This window comes from Gouania willdenowi, chromosome 22 (genome assembly GCF_900634775.1).
Source record: "Gouania willdenowi chromosome 22, fGouWil2.1, whole genome shotgun sequence".
Classification (NCBI taxonomy): domain Eukaryota; kingdom Metazoa; phylum Chordata; class Actinopteri; order Blenniiformes; family Gobiesocidae; genus Gouania; species Gouania willdenowi.
The window spans coordinates 25,430,536-25,450,157 of NC_041065.1; the positions used below are offsets into that span (position 1 = coordinate 25,430,536).

Consider the following 19,622-nt stretch of genomic DNA (forward strand, 5'->3'; position numbering starts at 1 on the left):
ATTTGTGTGGGGAAATATTTCATTAACTGCCAATGTGCCGGCTTAATATGCATGCTTGATATTTTGCAAGAAATTAACAATTACCATGTGTTGACACGATTTTGTGTTTTCAGAATCAAGTTACTTTTGTAGCCCTACAAATATATTAACTTAAAAAACATTTAGAAGGCAATTTTTTCAGCTCCAGAAGGACTTTAATCCATGTGAGATCAGGCAAACTGATAAGGATCTAGTGGGGATAGGTAGGGTTAGGGTTAAGGTTAGGGTAATGAAGGGTTAGGGTAACAAACGACACTGAATGACATCCTTCATGACACCTTATTCATGCTAATGACTGGTGTCATGTCATAATACTGACAGCGTAGTGTCAGCCTTTATTTATAAAACTTCAAGTAAAGTGTTGCCATGTTTTCTTTACTTTTATTTTCTAAAGCAGGGGTTCTCAACTGGTCTCACCTTGGGACCCACATTTTGCCACAGTCATTAAATGGCGGTCATTTTTTAATTTTTTATTCAACCAACCAAATTTAGTTTTTCAAAGATAGCTGTTGAAAACACACATTTATAATCTTTTTTTAAAACATAGATCTATATATTTTCCGGTGCCACAAGCATTTCACAGCATGCCTGTCAAAGAAAAGTTTCTTTCAAAATAAAAGGCTAGTCCAAAAAGAGAGACAGACATTAGGTATTTATTTATTTTTGACCAGCTCTCCGCGTCCCACCCAGTACAGGTCCACGACCCACCAGTTAAAAATCGCTGTTCTAAAGATACATTTTTACACCAGTATAAGCCTTCAAATTAGTCATTTCTTTACCATCTTCCACTCCAGTGTTTTCTGTCTTTTAGCCGGGTTCCCTGCAGACATTCCACCACTTAGTGTTGACACTGCAGCCTCTACCTGTCTTGATTTTAGTCTATGAAAATCAATACACTGGTATTTTTAATGCACCGCATCTCGTTTCTTCCACCCAGAGGAGCATTTAGAGGAGAGTTACACACCCTGTATTTTTCAGTATAAGACTGGTAAATAGCTCTGTGCTATATTCCTGCTGGCACAGAAAGCTGGGGGGATTTAAATGAAATGTGACAGTGTTCAAAGTCCAAGGAAGCTCCTTCGTTTCTCCATTTATTGGCTCTTTAAAAACTTCATTTTCTCCACGATGTTGGAGGTGTGTGAGATTAGCTGTGTTTTATACACAGGTGTATTCTTAATTTATTGCACCGGTAAAAGGATGATGGTGTTTTATGTGGGGGCTTCCATGGAAAACTGGAGTTAGAAGACAAAGCTCAGTGTCCTAGTATCAAATACAACCATACCCCCTAAAACAGGGGTGTCAAACTCTTTTTAGTTCAGGGGCCAAATACAGACCATTTTGAGTTTAAGTGGACCACAGATTTTAGGTGGGGAAACAAAGGAAATTCAACATCAATGGTTTGCACTTCCACATATGAACGATAAAGTACATAAGTATATCAGTCCCTACAGTATCCTTATGTCGATGTCCCTGATTTTTTTTAATTTAAGAAAATTTCATGGGATAATTTGCGGAAAACTTGCTAGATTTTGGAAAAATGTAGTGTTTTCAACAATTTGCGATTAAAAATGACTGCTGTCATGTGATGTGCAAATATTGTGGATTTAAATGTATTTTTTGTATTTTGAGGGGCTGAGATATCCACAACTGAATTAATTGGTAATTTACAAAATGTTTCATGTTTTTTCTGTCATTTTTGCTTTCTCGCGCCGGCCGAATTTGATGCTCTAAAGGGCCGGATTTGTCCCCCAGGCCTTGAGTTTGACACAAGTGGTCAAAAGATTGATGGATGAACTGAGAAAGGCTCATTTACACTTCCATCAATGCTTTTTCCAGGGTAGTGTTATGCGTTTGTGTGAAACATTACAATTTGAATCATTTAAGCAAATCATTGCCTCCAACTAATATGATGCAGATGTTTTTCCAACTGTGGGAGGAAATGCAAGTAATGGGGGGGAAAGCTTTTAACCCACAGATACTTCCAGATCATTTAAAAGTCAGTTCAAAGCCAGTGTATTTTAGTTGTAGAGCAACAATCTTGCCAGCATCTTCATCAACACTTTGCCAACTGAAAATCCTTGGAGCTAAACTTGCAAAGTACACATTTTATTCTCTTTCTTGGCCATATTTCACAGAATTTCATCACATAGGGCCTTTTTTTTGCTCATTAAGCGGAATACATACTTTTCAAACACAAGTTGAGAGTGAAAAAGCCTCTCAGGAAAGCCGTGTATTGTCCAAGATGGGAATCAGCAGTACTTTAAAGAAGACATCCTCTCTGTGCTGAAGGATTCCCATGCAGGCTGCCCTACCCTCCTCTCTTCTGCTCCACTGCTAATGCTGCTGCTTACTCACTCGGTCAGCTTTAGGAGGCTCCTCCAGCGAAAGAGAGCGCTAATGTGCTCACTGGAAGTGCCAGGGGCCAGACAACTGTTCTCTTCTGCTCCGTGGCCCGCTATTAGCCCTTTCATTGTGGCCTGCCATGCCACAGCGGAGCTCGCTGGGGTTTTGTCTCTTGCAGTGATTAGTGCAACAGAGCAGAGTTTGTCCAATCTGTGATGTCAGTTGTGGTTTTTTTTCCCCACTCTTTCCTCCCTCTTTGCAGTGTCTGGTGTCTGTGGGCCTGGATTCCAAAAACACAATCTGTGTGTGGGACTGGAGGAGAGGGAAGGTTCTGGCAGCTGCTCCTGGTCACACAGACAGGGTAAAGATTCACACATGCAGGCTTTTTTTTTTTAACAGCAAGTTCTTTTTGTAATAACATTTTATGGTTTCATTTATTCAGACAACATTTTTTTTATGAATTTTACTTGGATCTCCTGACACGTTTCGACTGTCAACTGTCAGCCTTCCCCAGAGGCGTCTGCTTCTGTTGATATTCAACATTGACAGAGACGAGGGAACATTTTCACTCTCTCACACCCAGAGACCATCGGGCGACAGGGGAAGGAAGCAATAACTCACATCAAAGCAATCAGCACATGCCTCTGAGGGTGACTGACAGGAGACAGTGAAAACATGTCAAGAGATCAATTTACATTTCCTGAAAAAAGTACATATTAGTAATATGGAATCAATGAAAAAACACTTTGGACATGTGTATGAAGCCCAAATAGCACTTTTATGATGTTTAAAGCACAGAAAAGTTGATTTAGCATAACATGGGCCCTTTAAGGTAAGAGAAGACACACCCATTAGAAAACAATCAGGGTTGGGGTCAATTACAATGACCTCTTCAATTATCCATGTTCAATTACAACTCAATTACGATTACATTAAATCATCTGTAAAATACACCAAATGTATGTAATGTATGTGTAAACCATAAAACTGTAACATGGTTCCCCATTTTTGCATTTAATTAAATTGTAAATGACACTTTTTTACGGAATAATCTTGCATTTTACAATTACTCAGTCAATTATGTGAACTCAATTACAATAGCATTATATATTTTCAATTAATCATTATATTTGACATCATTATTCAAGTGCGCAATTTCAATTATAATTCACCCCAACCCTGGAAATAATATAGTATAATAAGATTAATTTCAAATAAAATTAGGCCATATGAATCATACTGTAAACATACTGTTTCTTTAACATCCTTATATAACAGCCTTATAATGTAATGCTGTGGTGTCTGTGTCAATATTTGAGGAATTGTGTGTTTCATTTCTGCAGATATTCGACATTTCATGGGATTTGTACCAGCCAAGCAAGCTTGTGAGCTGTGGTGTCAAACATATCAAGGTAAACGTTCATCTGGTCATGTTTTTTTTTTTTTTGTGTTTTACGTTGTTCGTCTCTCTTTAGCATCCAAGAATAGAGTGAGATTTTCTTGAAATTTAAAGAGCCAATTTGCACTGTGGCTTTTTTTTTTTTTGCTGCTTCACTGCTTTCTCTGCCTAATCACTGAGGCTGTATCTAAGCCTTTAAATAGATCTATGCAAATTCACTCTATTCCACAGTCCATGGTTATGAGGCATTTAATAGAAACTCATTCAGCCGATGACTCACGGTCACTCTTCTCAAAATTCTTGTAATCCCCACTGTAAGGGGGGGAAGAAATATTCCATGACACGACCTCAGATCTCCATTTTCATTTCCCTCATTCCACTTTTAAAAACCCTCTACTGTACATACTACACAGAGCTCACTTCTATTCACTAGGCCTATCTCTATCACGCCTTTTCACACAAGAGTGATACTCCTAAATCTTCAATGAAGCTAATGCAGGGTTTCTTCACCAAGCCTTCCCTTAGGATATGTCATCGCATTCAGCTTCAGAGAGAGTTTTTTTTTTTTTAAAAAAAAACACAGGGGGAGAGGGAATGAATGGAGCTGAGAGAAAACCTGCCCTCTGGCCAAACGCTGCAGCACATAAATAGGTTGGATGGAGCTAAGCTTACATAGTGCCTCTAAGTGATGTAACCTATGACTTCCTTATCTCAATCCAGCTTTACCTGCTTCTCCACCACCACCACCACCTCCCAACACAGAAAGATTCTCCTGAAGCCTTACCACATTCCTTACCTTCACCTCTTTCTCATCTTCTCCTGGATTTGTTATGTTCAGGCAATTCAGCAATTGTCACATATAATATAATACCCCCCCCTCCTCCTACAGCCTTTCCCCCTACAGACCACGTGACATCTGCTGCCCCGGCCTGTGCTCACCCAGCGATTATAGCACTGAGAGCATCCAGGAGATTTACCACTAGTAATCCACTCACTAGTAGGCCGAGAGGGAAACACAACCACTGTGACGAGAATATCCCCCACACACCACACACACACACACACACACACACACACACTACAATTTTATACAATATCTGAGGTGTCAGTTTGCTTCTCTTTAGTCACCAAAACACACATTATTCAACTGTGTTTCACACTGCGCTTTGTCATGATTCTTCAACTCAGTGGCTCCTGGTTTATCGTTTTACCAGTAGTGTAAAGAGTATTGATACATCCTACTCAAGTAGAAGCACTGTTACTTGATTGAAATTGTACCAGTAAGTCATACATGAAATACTCAAGTACTGTACAAGTAAAAAGTAACTCAATTAAATAGTAGGGGTGTCCCGAGCCGATATCGATATTGGATATTGTTCCGATATCAGCCAGAAAACTAATATATGATTTTATCGGACTGCATCTAAAATCTCCAATATATATTATATTTATTCAGTTGTGGAATACTCTAGATATTATGTTGAAGGTTAAAATGTTGGTTAATAATTAATGGTCAGTTTTTCTCATACCTCCTGTTGCTGACATTTGTTCTCTGTTTGAGCAACATCACTTGATCTAACATTCCACACTACAAAATAAGTAATAAAAGTATGTATGGTTTGTGCTGATATCGTATCGTATTGATACCAACATCGGCCAATACGCAAAGCTGCAATATCGGCATCGTATCGGAAGTGAAAAAGTTGTATCCGGACATCCCTATTAAATAGTGCTCCAAGTAAAAGTCACGAGTTACTTTCATCATCCACGTTTATTTTTGTTAATACTTCTTGTCACGCTTCACTTGTATACAGTAAACATCTCACATATTGTTGCGGCCCCCTCTAGGATGTCCTGTGAAAAGGCGCATAAAAGACGCTAGAGCTGCACGATTTATTTAAAAGGTACAAAACACTAAATCTACAGAAATACAAAACAGCAGGACTACCAGAAATCTCCAGCCCAAATTAAAATAACAAACTTACAAAATGTCGAGTGAGGAGCAGAAGAAACTCCCCACACGTCTGCTTCTTCTTCATTCCCACCGAGGCCCACATGAGCTGGGACCCAGACAAATCTAACATGAGACCCTGTATTTTGAATAGCGTAAAGAAGAATCAATATTTCACATACAAGATCATACCTTTCACATACTTTACCCGATTTTAAAATTTCTAAAGCTGACGGTGAATCTGTACACACTATCACTCTCAGCGGCTTATTCTGCGACACCTATTGCAATACCACCATAATTGCTATCAGCTCAGCCGATTACACTGATCAGTCACTTGATGTCATATCAAACTCTGGGATCACATATGCTCTGGGATCACGTACACCACGCCAACTTTTCCTGACTCTGGATCCTTCGAACCATCTGTAAAGATTTGCACATAACCATAATAATCATCTATATATCTCATTGCAAGCTGTCCACTATCTCCCTTATATTTATTATTTTTTCCATGCAAGGAAACATCAACCCCAGGAGCTGGTAGCAACCACGATGGATGCTATTCGCCTACAGGCTTTTTGCATTCCACTGTAGGAAATACATACTTTAGTTTTTCTTTCAATTTTGAAGACAACACAGATGACTGTAAAGACTTCTTGTTCGTTTCTTGGATCTGGCGCTTTTCATACGTCCTTAACCCCCAAGTATTTCGCAGCATTCTTCACACCCATGGCAGTTTTCTCAGATCTACTCCTCTCCTTCAGGTCCTCTCAGCCCTTTTTAAACGGCTCCTCATCCCTCTCCACCTGATTACGTGATTATGTGAATCAGGTGTGTCAGACGAGAGGGAGGAAGGGCAGGCTGAGGATGCACCAAACGTAGCATGCTTGAACTTAAAAAAGGTAGGCAAAATTTATATTGCATTATGATACTGTCGCCTTTCTTATGTTTAAATGTCAGAAAGATGCCGTCCATTATTCACTTCGGTCCACATGAGCAGCAGTAGGCTAGAGAAAATAAATGGCATTCAATGCTTTTTTGGTGCGGTTCATTACGTTTAATCTGGTTGGTCGGCTATGATGTGATGCATTTGATTGTTGTCTGGTCATTTCATTTTTTGTACTTCCACAATGTCTGTTGATCATTTTAAAACAAAAAAATACTAATTTTCTCAGTAATGGTTGGGTGTAGAAATGTAATGAATCACTTTACTTCTTTTAAAACATACATAACTACAAGTGAAATGATTGATTTAGAAATATAGTTAAAAAAAGTACAAGTTCCTATAAAAGCAACTCGATTACTTTCACCTCTGCGTTTTACTCTTACATTTCTCTGGTAACATCCCCATGAACTACTAGTCCTTCAATATTTCTGTTTAATTTCACATGGTTCACATATTATCTTTGAAGTTGACATGACATGAAAGCAATGAAAGGGCAGCATAGACACAATGTATCTGACATACAGTTGTGCTGACTGTTGTGTTCTGTGAGGACACACACCGTCAGCACACTGTATGCTGTAGTGTTGTTGTGTAAACGATTGTCCTCCGAGCGTCCCATAGACCCATTTCAATGTGGACAAACACGAGACACGTGACTGATGCGCTCGCACATACTCGGTGCAGGAACCATGTTGTTTACATACTGTATGTGACGCTTGCAAAATCGAAAAATCGCTTTTAAGGCTCGAAAATAGTTTGAAGTATGTAGAAAGCTTGTCACCTGAGGATGCAGTTGCTTTTTTAAGTAAACTCACTTTAGGCACAGGTAAACAATTGTGGGACCCATGCAGCATTTCTGAAAACGAGTGGTCATCCGATGTGGGCTCCTGTTCAATGGCCAGACATTTATACATATCTGATAGAAAAACCCAGTGTATATAAGAAAGAAAACCTAAAAACATTAAGTCTCGAGATGATTATAACTACTTGTTATAAACGGGCAGGTAGGCGGGCTGCTGTACTCCTGTTAAAGAAGGTTTCCATGTATTTCCGCGTATTCTGATCAGTTTCAATGGATGAGTTTCCATCTCTACATTAAGTCTCCTCCTCACTGTCCCACGTCTGCATGTCAGTCCATTTACAGCTTTTTATGGTCACTTTTTACCGGATCCAGGCTGAGATATTGCTCCATCCGCTCCCATGCACCATCACCTCAGCAGCGATTACGTTGACACAATCGTTTCTGAACAAACGTAACGTGGTTATTTGGCAACTTTATGCTGTTTATTTCTATCATAAACCGGCTGATTTTTACTTTATCTGGAATGTTTCAGTGCTCTGTCCGTGTGTGTGTGTGTGTGTGTGTGTTAGTGCTATTTGATAGCACGCAACCATCAGTCTTGTCTATTCTTCTGAAAATGGTGCCCACCAGCCAATATGTTGTGAATTTAAGTCCTGGATTGTTGGTACTTCTATTTGTGCAATCAACAATGCAACACGATGGCTTTGTGTGGTTTTTATACGAAAACAAATGTGTTTTAATCGCGTGCCGATGCTGGTACAATGCAGTTCTCCGGTTGTTTTGCACCTAGCCCGCACGCGCATGCACTTAATTTAGTAATCATATGTCACATGAAATGGGTCTATTAGGCGTTTAGCTTACCATTCATCCTTGCATATTTTTGTAAGGTGATACAAGCATTTAGCTGGGTTTGATAACTCTTTTTTGACCAATTTAATACACTTTGACTTCAAATTGAAACTGTGTTTTTCCCAAGAAACAGGGATTTTTTTTTTCTCCCAGATTGAACAGTATTTTTGATTCTTCGATTTAGTTTATCATAACCAAATATAATATTTACAGTTTTATTTGATGAAAAACAAATAATTTGATTTGATATTGTTCAGCAATATTTTTAATTTACCTCTAAATACACGTACCATAGTCTTATTTTGACACATCATTTACTATCATTTAATGTGATTGTGGAGACTGGAATCACGTTCAATAGGATGTTGTTTTTCTATTTTCATTAGTTTTTATTCTTTAGAATTTAGTATGATCTTCTTGTTACTCCAGGTGGATGGGCTGTGGTCAATATAGAATAAGTTTCACTGAATCTAAAACTGTGCAGGAAAATGAAAATGTGTATGATGCCTTTTTCAAGCCAAACCAAAGTGCTTTTTGTTTCTATTTTCTGGCACAAATCCCCCCAGATGTCCCAGAGGTGGGATTCAGCTCCATGTGATTTGAAGAGAATAGAGATGATGGATTTTTTTTTTTTTTCTTCTTTCGACAAAGCTACCACCGACTTTTCTAGTTTTCCCTTCAGCCAGCTTTAAAATATTTAACCTTTGTGAGTGCAGCAGTTAACACAGGGCAGCATTATGGTGGGGTCAAACAGAATGAAGGTCCTGGAACCATTCTGCTTGAAGTTTACATGTTCTCCCCATGATTAAATGTCTACCTTAAAACAGCCAGCATAGTTTTGCAGGGTAGCATTGTTTCATATCTGTTTACCTCTTATGCTAGAAAGGTTTAAAACAGTCAGTTTTTTCCTATATTCTGTCAAACTGTGGAGAAAAAAAACACTTTTCCAACTATTCCACATTTTCTGTGTTTGACATTAGTATCTATACCTCAAATGAGAAACAGTCTGGCACCGCCTACAATAGAGAACAACTTCTTTGTGTTGGGGAAGCTATAAACGAGTATGAGATGTCATTAAATTGATGCAGAAAGGACTTTGGATAACAGCACAATCAAAATGGTTCAATTCCACACTTCCGCTTTATAGGATTTTATATAGAAGGATTTGAAAGGGGATTTTTCAGATATTATAGATCCTGCATTAAAAGTCAATACTATTATCAAGGATCTCTAGAAAATACAAAACCAACAAAATAAAAAGGTTTTTAAGAAAACGAGAAGAAGAGACAAGGTGGATTTCTTTCTATTCTTTAGTAGATTTCGATCTTTTCAGCAATCCGGTCCTCTCCCTGCTCCCTCCTTCTCTCAACTGCATCGTAAACCCCTCCAGCATCTCATCTCCTCTCAGTAATTTGGCAGCGTGGGGATTAGCCAGCGCTTGTGTCTCCCTGCCTTATCAGTGGTGGGGCAGGGAGGGATGTGCAGTCACGCCGCATCCATCCTCGCTTCTTTCACAACAGGGAAGGACGCGACCTATTACTCACTTCTCCACCTGCCCGTGTAGTTTACTCTTTTCAACCATCAAGTTCACAATCCACCATATGAACACACCTAAGATCTTCACTACAATACTTTGCTTGCTTAAATCTTAGTCAGGAGCTCAACTGTGATGTCGGCCTCTGATTATCGACCATTTCTATTTGCAAACAGCAGATGTACCAATGAGGACAGCTGGTGTTTAAGCTGTGACAAGGTGTTCCTCTTAATTTAAGATTAAAATTTACAGAATGTCACTAAAAAAATAGCTAATATGCTCTCCGTTTAACAAAATGTTAAATTATGTGAAGGCAATCCTCACAAACCACTGCCTTTCTGCCTCTTGACCATGATGGTCTGTCTTGGTTTCACATACCAATGGCCATAGGTGTAAAGAGTGCTGATCTATCCTATTGAAGTAGAAGTACTGTTACTTGATTGTAATTGTACTCTGGTACAAGTAAGTCATACATAAAATACTCAAGTACAAGTAAAAAGTAGCTCAATTAAATAGTTGTGAAAGTAATATTTTTGGTAATAAATCTTGCCCACAGTAAACATCTCATGTATTAACCTAAAAAGGAACAGATCCAATTTTGTGCAATTTGAACTTACTGGTAATTCATTTTCCACAAAGGCATCTATATAAAATAAAATGATTAGGCTCTAAGTGTAGCTACATTTATAAACTCTAAAATAGTGCCATGACTTCGGTCCACACAAGAAGCAGTAGGTTAGTTCTTCTTCTGGTGATGGAGGTCATTCAAGGCTGTTTTGGCACCGTGCATTACATTTAATCTGACTGGTCGGCTTTGATTTGATGCATTTGATTGTCGTCTGGTCATTTCTTTTTTTGTAGTTTCACAATGTCCGTTGATCATTTTAAAACAAAAAATAATAATTTACTCAGTAACGGTTGGGTGTAGAAATGTAATTAATTACTTTACTTCTTTTAAAACATACTTAACTCAATTACGTAACGCGAGTACCTGAAATCCGTTACTTTCACGATACCCCTGCACTCTGTGATCTCATCTCCATGCAGACGGACAGTCTCTTTTTTCACACTCTCCCCCAACCTTTGATGGATTTAGCTCCTAGACGAGCCCATGCCTGTGCATCTCAAAGACCTTATACATAAATAATGAGTATGTGTGCGTTCCGTCTATGTCTGTGCATGCTGATCAGGTGGTTGTAACTTTGGCCCTCTGCAGGAGATAGGCTCTGCTTGGGTTGTTAATATAAGAAGAAGCTGCATATAACGGTCCTGATTTCTAGTCAGTGGTTCTTACAATGCAGCATAGTTGCCCCTTTTAGGGCAGGATTACACAGAGGATTATTAGCTGCTATGCTCTTTCACTCCTTCTGTTTGTGTTTGCAGTTTTGGAGCTTATGCGGTAATGCCCTCACACCAAAACGTGGTGTTTTTGGCAAAACGGGAGATCTCCAAACCATCCTCTGCCTCGCCTGTGCCAAGGACGAGGTGACTTACTCTGGTGCTTTGAACGGTGACATCTACGTGTGGAAAGGGGTGAACCTCATGAGGACAGTGCAAGGCGCTCACGGGGTAAGTGTAATAGCACCCTGCTGCACCCTATAGACAAACGTCACAGTACAGGCATGTGGACAAACACACACACACACACACGATCAAAGCCCTGCATGCTGGCCCTGTTTCTGCCCTGGGGAGAGGGATCAGGCTTTTGCTCCACAGGATTAAATTATATCTATGGGATCAACAGCTGGGTGAGGGGATGGCGAGTGGGGGAGGGGACGATAACTACAGACTACAGTACATGTTAGTTATTCCTTTTTTTGTACTATCAAATCTCTCACTAAATACACTACAAGAGCCTTCTCTGTGCTTATTCTATCTCTCAGTCATTGTAGAGTTTCTCATTAACAATAGATATGATTTACTCACTAGTTTTCATGTCTACAGCAACACAAACTAATCAACAAGTTTAAAGTTGTGTGTGTGTGTGTGTTTTATTTCTATTACACTAACCCAAAAATGCAGTTTTAGCCAAAATAAAATTAATTAAAATCCAAAAATGTGGAATTTGATACAACAACCCCCCCAAAATGGAGTTAAATTAAATCAAATGAATATTGTAGTGTCCTTTAATCATGCTGTAATTGTTGTGAATTTAATCAAACTGTAAATGACTTTTATCTCATGACTGTATGAATGGTAAAAGCAAATTAAGTGAACATGAATAATATTTAATAAATGAAGATATTTAAAAGCAAGAAGATAGATCGTTATAGTTATATAATTACATAGATATATTTATATTTTAATTTTTTTCATATTCGTACCTGCACTCCCACTGTAAATATTGTAAATACTTGTGTTGTTTTTGTTGTTGTTCTGGCTTTATAATTTATATATTCTACATTTTTGTGTTTGTAAAAGTTTGGGGCAGAGAGAACGGTTATTTTGATTCTCTACATGTCTTGAACTTATAGTGGAATTGACAATAAAGCTGACTTTGACTTGACTATGATAAAGGGATTGATCTGCGGAAGATAAAAAATGATTTCCAGACATTATCTGTAGAACCTTTCATATTGAAGGGCCACGACCACAGGATCTTAGCCTCAGATTCATACGACCCCTACTTTGGTGTTGGTCAGTGTGCTTTAATCCTAATAGCCTGATATCATGTTTGTAACTAGGAAAGCCTTATAAATGCCTCATCGAGATGCATTTCAGTTCATTCTAAACCCATAGTTGATATTGTTGTTGCTCAGTAATTGTGCCGATCCTCACGGACAGCCTGTCATTTCCTCCAGTCAGGGATCTTCAGCATGAATGCCTGTGAGGAGGGCTTCGCCACTGGGGGTCGGGATGGCTGCGTCCGGCTGTGGGATCTCAACTTCAAACCAATTACTGTCATTGATCTCAGGGAAACAGAGCAAGGATATAAAGGTGATGTCAAATTGCATCCTTCCTCAGAAAACACTGTAGTCTCTGCACTCTCTCTGAGATCTGTGTAGCTGTAGAGAAGACATGTTTTATGACAGGGGTGTCAAACTCATTTGAGGAAAAATTCAGAGTTTTACACAATGAGTTTTCTCTGTCATTTTCACTTTCTGCGTAGGGCTGAATCGGATGCTCTGAAGGGCCCGATTGGGCCCCCGGGCCTTGAATGTGACACATGTTTTATGATTTCAGTTTACTTAATAAAATATCCACATATTTTTCCATTTCCCTAAATTGTTATCCTACACCTCACAGTAGGTATATGGAACAATATCCAAGGTGGGTAATAGTCATGATAGATAGCTAGATAGATAGATAGATAGATAGATAGATAGATAGATAGATAGATAGATTGATAGATAGATTTGATTGTTTTAGTTACTTTGCTGATGTTTTGTTTCTCTTGGTAGGACTCTCTGTGCGAAGCGTGTGCTGGAGGGGTGATCACATACTTGTGGGTACACAGGACAGTGAGATCTTTGAGATAGTGGTCCACGACCGCAACAAGCCCTTCCTCATCATGCAGGGCCACTGTGAGGGTGAGCTGTGGGCGCTGGCCGTGCACCCCACGAAGCCTCTGGCCATGACGGGTAGTGATGATCGCTCAGTCAGGTAGTAATCTCTTGCTGTTTAGTAAAAGATGAATAACATTATATATCATTGTTTCAGCACTAAACTGAACAGCATTAAAAATAACGTTCCTATCAGATGCTTGACAATAGTATCACAGTGAGCATGAAGTTGCTCCATGTCACATTGACCCGTTAAGTGAAGAGTTGTATGGAGACGGGCTTTCCCAGCTGATACTAATGGAACAAAGTATCTGTGACTCTGTTGTTCTGTATTTACTAAGGGTGTAAGAAAAAAAATTGATTTGGCGATATATTGCAATATTTCACAGCGCGATTATCGCATCGATCCAAAAAAATGTCCAAATCAATTTTTAGTTATGCTAACATATGCATAGCACGTAAATGCCCGGTCACTAGGTGTCAGTGTCCTTGTTAAACTACTTCACTCCTCAATGCATTTTAACTTGGAAGTCAATTGCACTTTATTTTCATAAAACAAACTGGGCACTTTTCTAGATTTATGTTTAGTTTTTTATTTTATTGATTTAATAACGTAACAGAATTATAATCTTTTGAAGAAGCAAAAAATGTACAGTTTGATAAACATGTCACTTGTTTTAGATATTGGTACTTGAATTACAGTTAGTTACCATTTTGTTGTTCTTGCAAGTTTTAAAAGAAAACGTAAATAAATTGTATTTTATACCATTTTGTACTTGTAAAGGTGAAATTTGTAATTATTGATATTACGATGTATCATGATTTATATCGTATTGCTTTGTATTGGGACATATCGGGTTGTATCGTATCTTCTCATGGCAATGCACACCCCTGATATTTACTGTGAAACAATAAAACATTTATAATTTTGGGAAACTTAAACAAGAATGGTGAAAGCACATAAATACTCCTGCTAGCATCTTGTTTGTTATGCAATCTCATCATTTAATAGACCTGTAATGTTTTAGCTTCTTTATGAATTTTCCCCCTTGCTGTCTAAAGGATATGGAGCCTTATAGATCACGCCCTGATAGCTCGCTGTAACATGGAGGAGCCAATCCGCTGTGCGGCTGTCAGCACTGATGGAATTCATCTGGCGTTGGGAATGAAGGACGGCTCGTTTACTGTTCTGAGAGTCAGGTGGGCCCACTCTTCAAAAAGGGAAACATTTGATTCGAGATGATTATGTTGTGTCCCTTTCAGTTATTCAACTGAGCTTTACTTGTGTGCGTCTCTCCAGAGACATGACAGAGGTTGTCCACATCAAGGACAGGAAAGAAGCCATCCACGAGCTGAAGTACTCCCCGGATGGCACTCACTTAGCTGTCGGCTCCAATGACAACTCGGTGGACATTTACGGCGTTGTGCAGAGGTACAAGAAAGTAGGCGAGTGCGTCGGCTCCAGTAGCTTCATCACGCACATGGACTGGTCCACGGACAGCAAGTACCTGCAGACCAACGATGGCAGCAGCAAGAGGCTTTTCTACAGGATGCCAAGTAATCACAAGCCTGTCGAGCGTTCTGTGTGTTTGGGATGTAACACAAACGTGGGCGGTTTTGTGAGATCAAGTGTTTCTTTGCTTTGTTGAGGTGGGAAGGAGGTGACCAACCGAGAGGAGTTGAAGCTGGTGCAGTGGGCTTCGTGGACATGTGTGTTGGGTGCTGAAGTCAATGGCATATGGCCCAAATACTCAGATATCAATGAGATCAACTCGGTGGATGCCAACTTTAACAACCAAGTCTTAGTAACAGCAGATGACTATGGATTAGTCAAACTTTTACGATATCCATGTGTAAAAAAAGGTAATCATGGCCTCACCTCTCTGTATAAAATGTAATCAGGTTTTCTGCTCCTGATTAGTTTTTCTCTCATCACCAGGTGCAAAATTTAAAAAGTATTTAGGTCACTCAGCCCACATCACCAACGCTAGATGGTCACATGACTACCAGTGGGTCATCACCATTGGTGGTGCTGACCACTCTGTGTTTCAATGGAAGTTTGTACCTGAAAGAAAGTCAAAGGAGGCTCTACATATTGCACCACAAGGTAAGAATACACACTTCTTCTCTACAATACCTTTTTTTTAAACCCTTAATGGTATTTGGGGTTTAATGTTGTATGAAATTTTATCGCATACACCAAATCTTTTGCAACTAACAAGGCACTTACAAAGGGCTGATTTTTCTCACAATTTAGTTTATCTTCTGCACCAATTTTCCTGTAGGGAACTATAGTATTCCAGCCTACAAGATGTAGTATGCACAAACCGCATTACACTCTCTTGCAGTCATCTTGATCGAAAAGAATGGACTATAAAACAGACAGAGACTCTGAGAAACACAGAGTTACCACAAACAACACAGGAACTACAATAAAACATCAACACAATGCAAACAGGGAAAGAGCCCCACAATGATTTGAACTGTAACACTGAGAATCAACGTAATTTATAGAGAGAAATTTAACTCAAGCAACTGGGCAGGAAAATGAAACATAAAGCCCAGAAGATTCCCACAGAAAAAATACAAACTAGAGGAACAAAGCCTGTAAAGTGTAATTGTATTGTCAATGTCTAGCCAAGTTTTTTTTCTTTCCAGAAACGGGTTGTAGTTCTCTAGAATTAAAGTGCCCACTAACTGCCATTCCTTTTAATTTTCCTAATGGACCCTACGAGTCTTCGCTCTCAACATCCAGTTCTGCTTATTGCTTTGGCTTGGCACGGCTACTCTGTGCTGTGTCAGCAATTTTAGACATCAGTCTCAAGCTTTGCCTCCATCAAGCTTGTTGGCGTTAGGAAGAGATGTCCCAGTTTTATTGCATGTTTGACCTCCACTCCTGGTGAAGAAGAGGAGTTTGTGCTGTTCTCTGTGTGATATTTCATGTCAGGTTTAAAAGCAGTGGTGATTTATGTTTTCAAGCTGTGATGTAACCTTGTTTTGCCCACAGAAAGCCTGGCCGACTCAAACAGCGAGGAGTCGGACTCCGATCAGTCGGATGTGCCGGAGATGGACTCAGAAATCGAGCAGGAGACGCAGCACACTTACCGTCGACAGGTTAGAATTCCACTGTTTCCATCTTTACTCACATTACATGAGCTCTTAACCTCCATGTTAAACTTGTTCACACCTCCAGGTTTATAAAGAAGATCTACCTCAGCTTAAAGAGCAATGTAAAGAAAAGCACCGAGCTACGGCCATGAAGAAGAGAGAAAAACCACCGGCCAGTGGAATAAAGCTTCATTTCATTCATGGGTAAGCAGTAATGAGACAATTACAGTTTCTTCATGCTTTATGACCAAATAAAACCCCATTTCACTGTCTGGTTTCCTGAACATCAAACCATCTGTTGTTTTGTTTGCAGCTACAGGGGCTACGATTGTAGGAGCAACCTGTTCTACACACAGACTGGAGAGATAGTCTATCACATAGCTGCCGTTGGGATTGTATACAACCGACAACAGAACACCCAACGTTTCTACATGGGCCATGATGATGACATCCTCTGCCTGGCTATCCACCCACTGAAGGACTTTGTAGCAACTGGCCAGGTAAGTGAGATTACGGGAAACGGAGCCCTAACACAGTTCGTATTTAGATAAAGCTGACTATTGACTTCGAAAATCAGCTTTCATGGTGAACTATGGAAGTTTACTAACCATTCTGAGCATCGAATGGATGGATGATGGATGGATAATGTTTAGACTTTGTTCTTTGAATGATTTTTGTCTTTTCAGGTTGGCAGAGAGTCTTCAATCCACATTTGGGACACAGAAACGTTAAAGCCAATATCTGTGTTAAAGGGTTTTCACAATCTTGGAGTTTGTGCCCTTGACTTTTCAGGTAAAGCTATTAACCAAGGATATTAATTTGTCTCTTTTTGCTGTGAGACAAACCTGCTTGTCTTTTCTTTACTAACTGACCTGATATAGAATTGTATAGTGTTGGTCTGCCGTATATCTAACATAGTGAACCAAAGCTGTGCTGAACTCAATGAGTTTCCCCTTCACAGCTGATGGGAAGCGACTGGCCTCGGTGGGCCTGGATGAAAATCACACCATTGTACTGTGGGACTGGAGGAAGGGGGAGAAGCTGTCGGCCATGCGGTGAGTCCTGGTGTAATTCATGGTTTACACAGCTCAGTACACAATAATATAATTTAAACACCTTTAGATTAGATATGGGCAATTATACATGAGAAGTAAAGTGGTGAGCAGGTCTAAGTTCGATAAGCGAGGGGGCACGACCTCTGCTTAATTAACAGGTATTACCATTAATCTATTTCCTGGGAGATTAACTCACGGCCTTAACTGTCCAGCATCATGTTCACAATTAAACTTGGATTAATATGGTAAGGTTTGATTTATTCAGACAACTTTTTTACAGGGAATTGAAATTTTGTTTTATTTTGACCTCCTGACCTGGGACGTTCTTCTTCATCGGGTGATAGGGGGCGTGGCCAGCATGACAGAACCCTCAAGTTGGCCTCGCCCAGAAGGACACATGGAAGTGATCAATAGATGCCTCTGAGGAAGACTGACAGTTGGCAATCAAAACATGCTAAGACATTAAAGTAAATTTCAAACTACATTTCCTGAAAAAAGCAGTCTGAATAAATGAAACTTTAACATAATATTTTAAAAAAAGAAGACAAAATAAACTTGGATTGTTTAGTAGTATAATAATAATAGTGTAGTGTTTTAATCAGACAGAAGTGTAATAATAATAATACCATGTTGTACCCTTCTTTTTTTTTTTTTTTTAAAAAAAACCTTTTTAATAAACATTTAATAAAATAATTAAACATTGAATATACAGACTGTATTACTATCTGGAAGGACTGATTGGGTTGGGTCTGACATTGATTCATTGCAAACAAATCTAATGTGTTTTTCTATTTTGGCTTTCTTCAAATTAAATTAATTACAGTACAATACAGTATTAAGGTTTAGAAATTAGAAATAAAGCTTCAGAAGCCCATATATGTGCCCCTATAAATCTTACAACTACAACCACCTGATATAATGGCTTGGATGACTTCCGTCATACAGTAAAAGTTTCTCTCAGGAATGGTATAATGCTAAAGATATATTTATTATTATTATTATTATAGACAAAATCTACACATTTTTACACTGTTCACCTGCTTTTCCAGGGGAAGCAAAGAAAAGATATTTGTCATCAAAATAAACCCCTACCTTCCTGACAAGCTCATCACAGCTGGTGTGAAGCACATCAAGTTTTGGCACAAAGCTGGTGAGACCTCCATTCTCTTCTCTTCTCTTGACTTTTCTGGAACAAGCACCAGTGTGACATGGTCGTGACATGCTTTCCCACTCCCCATCTTTCAGGTGGAGGCCTAATTGGGCGCAAGGGGAACATGGGGAAGACGGAGACGATGATGTGTGCTGTGTACGGCTGGTCGGAGGAGATGGTGTTCTCAGGCACATGCGCGGGGGATATTTGTATATGGAGGGACATGTTTCTGATGAAGACTGTCAAGGCTCATGACGGACCTGTTTTTAGTGTGCACGCGCTAGAAAAGGTACGTCTATCCCAGTGGTTCTTAAACTTTTTTGGCCAAAGTACCCCCTTTCTCTTATTTCTGAATCCAAGTACCCCCCTTTGTCCAATTACAACACTTTGCTTAGAAAACTATTTAGAAACAACTATAGAGCATAATGATGGAATATTGAGTGATAACACACATTTTAAAGAATGTCATTGTGGGGTTTTGGGCTATGAGATGACTATTGTTGTAATTGGTGCTAGAAAAATAAAGTTAAATTGAGTTGAACTGAATAAATTAATTTCTATAGTTTTTTTATAACTTTTGGTCATCCTGGTGTTGGACCAAAACTAGCTTATTGTATTTTCAGTTAATGTTCTAAACACAATCATTTCCATCATCATTATTATGATTATCATTTTAACAAAAAAAAACAACATTATAAAACCCCATATTTTTAGTGGTTTAATTTGTAAATTTTACACTTTCTCTCTCTCAAGTACCCCCTGTTGTGCCACCACGTACCCCCATTTGAGAAACACTGGTCTATACCATTACTATTTCGAAAGAGAGTTTTTTTGTTTCGATTTTCAATCTGTAAATCCTGCCAAATAATATTTAATTCCTGTGTAACTGGGTAACTTCTTTAAGAGCCAAATACAATAATAATAATTACTGGAGTAAAAT

At 39.1% G+C, this 19,622-nt stretch overlaps 1 protein-coding gene across 5 annotated transcripts in view; it reads left to right on the top strand.

Annotated features, from left to right (window-relative positions):
• Nucleotides 1–19,622, top strand: part of eml5 (EMAP like 5) — a 47,951-nt gene that overhangs the window by 10,422 nt on the left and 17,907 nt on the right. For all 5 annotated transcript variants that reach the window (XM_028437692.1, XM_028437695.1, XM_028437696.1 and 2 more), the window contains 16 exons: nt 2,645–2,743; nt 3,726–3,794; nt 11,250–11,435; nt 12,668–12,803; nt 13,268–13,469; nt 14,432–14,569; nt 14,670–14,926; nt 15,020–15,232; nt 15,309–15,476; nt 16,377–16,483; nt 16,563–16,681; nt 16,791–16,977; nt 17,164–17,269; nt 17,439–17,532; nt 18,582–18,682; nt 18,778–18,971. In XM_028437692.1, the coding sequence (XP_028293493.1) occupies nt 2,645–2,743; nt 3,726–3,794; nt 11,250–11,435; nt 12,668–12,803; nt 13,268–13,469; nt 14,432–14,569; nt 14,670–14,926; nt 15,020–15,232; nt 15,309–15,476; nt 16,377–16,483; nt 16,563–16,681; nt 16,791–16,977; nt 17,164–17,269; nt 17,439–17,532; nt 18,582–18,682; nt 18,778–18,971 (2,376 nt within the window). The remainder of the gene's footprint in view (nt 1–2,644; nt 2,744–3,725; nt 3,795–11,249; nt 11,436–12,667; nt 12,804–13,267; nt 13,470–14,431; nt 14,570–14,669; nt 14,927–15,019; nt 15,233–15,308; nt 15,477–16,376; nt 16,484–16,562; nt 16,682–16,790; nt 16,978–17,163; nt 17,270–17,438; nt 17,533–18,581; nt 18,683–18,777; nt 18,972–19,622) is intronic.